Source organism: Nymphaea colorata, chromosome 5, assembly GCF_008831285.2.
Source record: "Nymphaea colorata isolate Beijing-Zhang1983 chromosome 5, ASM883128v2, whole genome shotgun sequence".
Lineage (NCBI taxonomy): Eukaryota > Viridiplantae > Streptophyta > Magnoliopsida > Nymphaeales > Nymphaeaceae > Nymphaea > Nymphaea colorata.
This window is the reverse complement of record NC_045142.1, coordinates 10,524,279-10,531,600: the sequence shown is the minus strand read 5'-3', so window position 1 is coordinate 10,531,600 and position 7,322 is coordinate 10,524,279. Positions and strand designations below refer to the sequence as shown.

The window sequence follows — 7,322 nt, the reverse complement described above, 5'->3', positions numbered from 1 at the left end:
TGTCAATAGTTTATAAAATCTGCTTACTTTAATAATTGGTATTCCCTTTTGAATTAAAATGAAAAGAAAAACTCAAACCACATACGATTTGAAATCCAACTTTGATATTAGATACGATGCTTGATCTGAATTCATTCGTGCGTTCAGTGATAGAGTTAACACCTGGTTTTGAAAGTTCAATTGGATAAGGATATCAAAATGATAACCGAATATGTTATATTAAAAGTTACGACATCTATTATCCGATCCGGTAACTTTTGCTCATGTGAAACCGAATTCAAATCTAAATCCAATTGGACGTCCTTTTCCAAATGGAAAGCCGATCCAACTTACTAGTGGATTTGAAACCCATTTTATTCAAACCGGGTTTTCAATTAAAATCCAAATCCGATCCGTTGACAATCGTAGAGTTTACGGCCGTTGACATCCCGATCTACTGCGACGCCACTATGAGGTGGACCCCACAATGTGGAGGGTATTATCGTCATTTCGAGTGCCAGACTTGCAATTAATTCGCCCAGACTTGTACTGCGTCTTAATTTCGATGGCTATAAATAGCGAACGCAGTTCTCCCCTCCATAGTCGAGCTCGAGCCTAAGAGAGGAAGAATAGAAACAGAACGAGAGGGGGAGAGAGGAGAGGGATTTTTCTGTCGGAGCTCCTTCTTCGTGGCGGAGTTTTTTCCGGCTAGGAATCCGATCGACTTCCGCTGCTCCGCCCTTCCCCTACGGTATAGTTCGCGCACCCTTTCCGTTTCCCGACCATCCGGTTGATGGAAATCGGCGTGGCTGATTGATTGATTGATCAGCAAAGCAAAACCTTCATCCTTCATCTCTATCTTCTTCTTTTTCCGCTTTCGTGGCTGTATGTTTGTTCTTGCTTGAAATTGTGAAGCTAAGTCTAGGGCCGCACCAAGCAGGTGGGATTGAGTTGTTGAAGCCAAAGTAGGTGCACTTTTTCTCCCAGTTTTTCTTTGCTACAAACACGGAAAAGTTCTCTCTCTAAATTTCATGGAGGTGGTCCGTCCTTTTGTACGTAATCTTTGAATGTTCCTTTCTAGTCTTTGTGGAAGTGTCTTTGTGGAGGAGAAAAGAGTTACCACTTTGAAGTCATGCTAATTAGTGAAAAGAGAGGCGTGTGGTGATGTGATATGAAATTAGTATCTTGGCACCAAACTTCCATGCAGTCTTCTTGCGTAAAGGAAAACCACATGTGTCTTCGTCTTTGAATTTTCTCCATTTGTGTTAACTTTTGCTTGTTCATGTTGTCCAAACGCACTTGAAAAAGAGTCGGAAATTTTGTTCGTGGAAGAAAAATATAATTAAGAAAGAAAAAGTTCCCGCCGTCCAAATTTCCGTTGTTTTTGTCTTCTAATTTCCTGACAGTTTTCTCTGGATTCTTGTTCTTCTTTCCGGTTACTTTGTGTGCACAGGGAAAAGCAGGAGGGTGGGAGAGAGTTGGGTTCCGATGGCGAACGCCACGGGATGTCCGAATGAGATGCCGACGACGAGCAACGGGATATTCCAGGACAGCAATCCTCTGAACTACGCCCTCCCTCTCCTCATCGTCCAGATCTGCCTCGTCGTCGTCGTCACCCGCGCCCTCGCCTTCCTCCTCAGGCCACTCCGCCAGCCTCGCGTCATTGCAGAGATTATCGTAACTCCACTTCGCTCTCTCTCTCGCTCTCACTTTCGACGCTCTTTCTTCTTCTTCCCCCTTTGTTTTATTAACAAAGGTGACGCAGGATGATGATCTCTTGGTGATATAATAAGTCAAATTCTCGCTTTATTCGTCAGAAAAAATTGAGAGCAACAGACTGTACTTTTTTTTTTACCGGTTTGAAAAGAGTGCTTTATTAACTACTTGACGTGGTGCAGGGAGGGATCTTGCTGGGGCCGTCGGCGCTAGGCCGGAGCACGGCGTACCTCCACGCTGTGTTTCCTCAGCGCAGCCTGACGGTGCTGGAGACCCTCGCCGACGTGGGGCTGCTGTATTTCCTTTTCTTGGTGGGGCTGGAGCTCGACCCCAAGGCCCTCCGGCGCACCGGCAAGAAGGCTCTCATCATCGCCGTCGCCGGCATCGGCCTCCCGCTCCTCCTCGGCATCGGCACCTCCTACGTCCTCCGGGCCACCATCTGCAAGGGCGTCAATGGGCCGCCTTTCCTCGTCTTCATGGCCGTCGCACTCTCCATCACCGCCTTCCCCGTCCTGGCCCGCATCCTCGCCGAGCTCAAGCTCCTCACCACGGACGTCGGCCGGATCGCCATGTCAGCCGCGGCCGTCAACGACGTCGCCGCGTGGATCCTGCTTGCGCTCGCCATCGCCCTCTCCAGCTCGGGCAAGTCGCCGCTCATCTCCCTGTGGGTGCTGCTCATCGGTGTGGGGTTCATCGCCTTCATGGTGACGGCGGTCCGGCCGGTGCTGGTGTGGATGGGGAACCGGTGCCCCGAGGGGGAGCCCGTGAAGGAGGTGTACATCTGTGCGACGCTGACGCTGGTGCTGGCGGCCGGGTTCATCACTGACATGATCGGAATCCACGCGCTGTTCGGGGCGTTCATCGTGGGGCTGATCGTGCCCAAGGAAGGGCCGTTCGCCGGCGTTCTGGTCGAGAAGATAGAGGACCTCGTCTCCGGCCTCTTCCTGCCGCTCTACTTCGTGGCCAGCGGGCTCAAGACCAACGTCGCCACCATCAGCGGTGGGCTGTCGTGGGCGCTTCTGGCGCTCGTCATCTTCACCGCCTGCTTCGGAAAGATCTTTGGCACCTTCGCCGTGGCTCTGGCCTGCAAGGTGCCCTTCCGGGAGTCACTGGCGCTCGGCCTCCTCATGAACACAAAGGGACTCGTCGAGCTTATCGTCCTCAACATCGGCAAGGATAGGAAGGTACAAATTCCTCTGCATTTTTTTTTTTTTTTTTTGAGAAACCATTTCTACACCAACTTCGTTCGATTGCGAAGTAATTTCACAAACATATTTCAACTTACAAGATAGACTCACTCCACCGCATTCACGCAACTCTTTTTTATTTGATTTTCATGCTTTAAAATTATTTCGAATTTAGATAAGCATCTTTAATATGCCTAGAAAATGTTTCGTTCAATGCAAAGAGTGCCGAAGGCTGTAGTATAGTTCAGGAGATTTACTTTTAAAACACTAAGCATCTTTCTAACTTTATTTATAAGAAGAAGTTGGCTTCATCATAGGTGGTAGATATGCTTGCCACTCCCATAGTGAATTGGAAGATACAGTAAAAAGAAAGGAATAATTCGAGGGGAATTCACAGGTTATATTATGTGTCACAGCTTCTTACCACCACACCTTTGTAATGATCCCCCTTTGATTCTGGGAAAACTTTTCCTAGAAAATTTTCTCTTTCTGTCTTACTTTCAAAGGGTCGAGGATTGCACTCGTGCTCAACTTTAGACATGACATTCCATTCCATGCGTCCAAAAAGCATTCCCTTTTAATTGCTGCCTACATCCAAGAGTTCATGCTGATCGCTCATTGCGGAATGTATGTAGACTTTGGCATCTCACTCAGGCAAACAGAAGCCCTTAGAAGACTCCCACCAACAAAAACTTCTAGAATCCATTCAATGCAGATTAAACACTGTGTTGCAAGAGGACAAAGGATTTCTTTGTCCAAACCTGAACCGAATGGCCGATGCAAGAATCGATGCACATGCTATATATGTATATATATATATAAGTGAGAGAGGGAGAAAGGGGAAGATTGACTTCTAAGTTGCTTGTTTTTCTAAAGATTCTTAAGAAACTAAAATTTATTGTGTGCTAAATCGCTCTCATAGGCGTTGTTTTTTACTATTATTTTAAACTGACGTAAGATGACAAAGGATTTTGCTTCATTTTATGCTTCCTGCCACGTGTAGAAGCAGATCCATCTTGTCATTCTTACTCTTTTATATTTTCGTGGAGTTTTTTTTTTCACTAAATTGGACTTTTAACGACATTGTCGACATGGTTGACTTAGTGGGAGTCGATGATTCCCCGAATCCCATTTCGGGAAGAGAAAAAACTTTTTTTTTTAGTTTATGAATTTTCAACGAAAATCTTAAATATTAGGTCTTAAATCTTAAATATTCAAATTATAATTATATTTATACAGTTTTAAGTTTTAAAACATAATCGATCCGGTTTCCCCCAGTTCCAGACTCATCCGATTTTTGTAAGGATCACGCGTCTTCATATGGTTCCATGGGGAGTTCAAAATGGTTTCTCTCTTTTTTTTTTTTTTTCTCTCGCATGATTTGAGTCGCGTGCTTAAAAGCAACTACTTCATGAAAGTCAATCATATTTTATTAATGTTATATTTACTCTATCTTTGACATAAAACCCTAAGAAAGTCCCCTTCATTTCGGGACTCTTTAAAATAAAAGTCACTGTCAAAATTTGTGTTTTGCTTTACGAAAAATAAAAATGAAAAATAACATAAAAGGGCATATAAAGGCCTAATAATAGAGAATATAAGAAGAAAATCGAATTCATCTCTTTTTGAGTAAATGACGACTAATTAGCTTGTGCGTGTGTGTTTGAAACTTTTATCAGGTGTTGAACGAGCAGACTTTCGCGATCATGGTGTTGATGGCACTGTTCACCACCTTCATCACGACGCCGCTGGTGACGGCGTTCTACAAGCCGGCACGGAAGGCGACGCCGTACAAGCACCGGACCATCCAGCGGCGGAGTCCGGACAGCCAGCTCCGCATCCTGGTCTGCCTCCACTCCACCCGCAACGTCCCCACCATCATCAACCTGATCGAGGCCTCCCGAGGCACCCGCAGCCGCCGCCCAGTCTGCGTCTACGCCATGCACCTCATGGAGCTCTCCGAGCGGTCCTCCGCCATCCTCATGTGCCACAAGGCCCGCAACAACGGCCTCCCCTTCTGGAACAAGGTCCGCCCCGAGTCTGACCAGATCATCGTCGCTTTCGAGGCCTACCAGCAGCTCAGCAGCGTCTCCGTCCGCCCCATGACCGCCATCTCCGACCTCACCGACATGCACGAAGACATCTGCACCAGCGCCGAGCAGAAGCGCGCTGCCATCATCATCCTCCCCTACCACAAGCACCCCCGCCTCCTCGACGGCTCCCTCGAGCCTTACGCTGCCGGATTCCACACCGTCAACGTCCGCGTCCTCGAGAATGCCCCCTGCTCCGTCGGCATCCTCGTCGACCGCGGCCTCGGCGGCGGCTACCATGTCTCCGCCAGCGACGTCTCCCACTCCATCACCGTCCTATTCTTCGGCGGACCCGACGACCGCGAGGCCCTGTCCTATGCAGCCCGGATGGCCGAGCACCCGGGGATCAAGCTCACCGTGGTCCGGTTCCTCGTGGCGGAGGCCCCCGATGCCCGCCGCGGCGGCACCGTCAGGATCGTCCTCGACGGCGAGGAGCTCACGTCGGATGAGGAGTTCCTGGTGGACTTCAAGGCCAGCCTCCTCTCCTCCGACTCCATCGACTACCTGGAGAAGGAGGTGAAGGGTAAAGCGGAGATAGTGGCGGCCATCAAGGAGCACATCCGGTGCAACCTGATACTAGTGGGGAGGTCCGCCCGGTGCGACCCGCTGACGGAGAGAACCGACTCGCCGGAGCTGGGCCCGGTAGGTTCGCTGCTGGTGTCGCCGGAGTTCCCCATGAGCGCGTCCGTGTTGGTGGTGCAGCAGTACAACCGGATGGCCAACCTCATGTCGCCGTCCACGGACGACCCGTCGGAGACGCCCAAGCACCCCGGCTACGATTCCGAGTCGTGACGGAGCACGGCGAACCGGGCCTCCTCCTCCTTTTAACATTATACGCTTTTGTTTTCATCCTAAAAAAAGTTATACGTGTGGCATATAGGTATCTAATGCATGACGTCAATACACTCGAGGTCAGCCATGTCTCGAGATAATAAATCCCGAGACAGGGTGTTCCATAGGAAGGTGTCTGTCCGAGTAATTGAAGAGAGGAGAGTTATGGAACTCATCTTCTCCATGAATGGTGGCTCCATCGCCGACCCTAGTGCTCCTTTTCTTTCTTGTTCTATGTTCCAAGAAATAGATAGGAGATTAGGAGGCCTGATGTAGGACATGGTATGCAAGAATAAGCAGGACAAAAGGAAGAAAGTGAAAAGGGTAGGGCTGGGCCGTAGCATATTTTGCTTTCAGCGCATGGTTATATACAATAGGAACTTCTTCTGTTATGGAGACGTTAGAAAGTGAAGGGTTGTACGTTGGACGGACGATGGAAGGGAAGGACATTGGTGGTGTGAATAAAAGTTTCTTTATAGCGGAGAGCTTGAAGCTGAAACCAGTTCTCTACTTTGCTTTGTGTACAGTGTAAACTAGTGAAATCCGGATAACTTCGTTAATAAAGGTGTCCTTCCCCCTGGTTTTCCCCTTTGCTCTTTGATGGGCTTCATTCTTTTGGAAGCCTACTAAATCTAAGTGTGCGTATCTGTAAGTCTGTGCGCGAGAGAGGAAGAGAGAGAGAGAGAGAGCAGCAGAAGGTTGGTCGTTGGAAACTTGGAAGATGGCAACTGGTTTATCGTGATCTTCTCTGCTGTGACAGGGACCTTGGTAATCAAATTGGAGAGAGCATCCCAAAGGGGACGAACGCCTTCCTCGTTTCAAACATGCAGCAACTTCAGTAGAAATCGAGATATTGGTTGTTCACCGAACAGAATATGAAAGTCTTCTTATCAATTTATTCTTCTTGTGGTTTTGAGAATAAGAGAAGCAGAAATTCTGCGGAAAAGGCATGGCAGGCAGCAATGAAATTAAAACTAAAGATAGCTAGAAGACTATTTGATAATAAGCCTCTGCAAGCGCCTGCAATGCTAATTGATTTAATTTTTCAAACGAAGATTCAATGCTAGCTGCAGTTATTTAACTTTTCAAGCTAGTTTGTAAGACAAGACGACGATCACGCTCCAGCTATTGAATCGAAATGAGTTGGGATATGTGAAAACTTTCGAGAACCAAGCATTGGAGTGGCAGTTGTGGCAAAATTAATGGCTTCTGCAAATCAGCAGGACAAATCTGAAACAGAGGCAGGGTATTCTGAAAAATCAAATGGGATGTAGTGGTGAAGACTGAAGACACTAAATCAGTATAATTCCCCTCGGTCATGTATTCTTTTAGCCAAAGAGATATTGATAAATTTTCCGGACCCCAATAGATCATAGGTTTAAGGTTGCTTTGGGACCTGTGTAGAGACTTAGAGTGTCATGTTTGCAAACGAATTGGTGACTTGGCTGTGGGGATTTTTGCAGCGGAAGAAGCCTGCGACCTCTTTTGTTTCTTCAGCAAAGCCACCATTGGAGTCTCC

General features: G+C 47.7%; 1 protein-coding gene across 1 annotated transcript; it reads left to right on the top strand.

Moving 5' to 3' along the window:
• Positions 1 to 593: 593 nt before the first annotated feature.
• Positions 594 to 6,391, top strand: LOC116254588 (cation/H(+) antiporter 19-like). The gene is made up of 4 exons (XM_031630063.2): positions 594 to 730; positions 1,433 to 1,656; positions 1,878 to 2,879; positions 4,562 to 6,391. Exons 2-4 carry the CDS (start codon positions 1,468 to 1,470, stop codon positions 5,762 to 5,764), a joined length of 2,394 nt encoding a protein of 797 aa, XP_031485923.1. The 5' UTR covers positions 594 to 730; positions 1,433 to 1,467; the 3' UTR covers positions 5,765 to 6,391.
• The last annotated feature ends 931 nt before the right edge of the window (positions 6,392 to 7,322 follow it).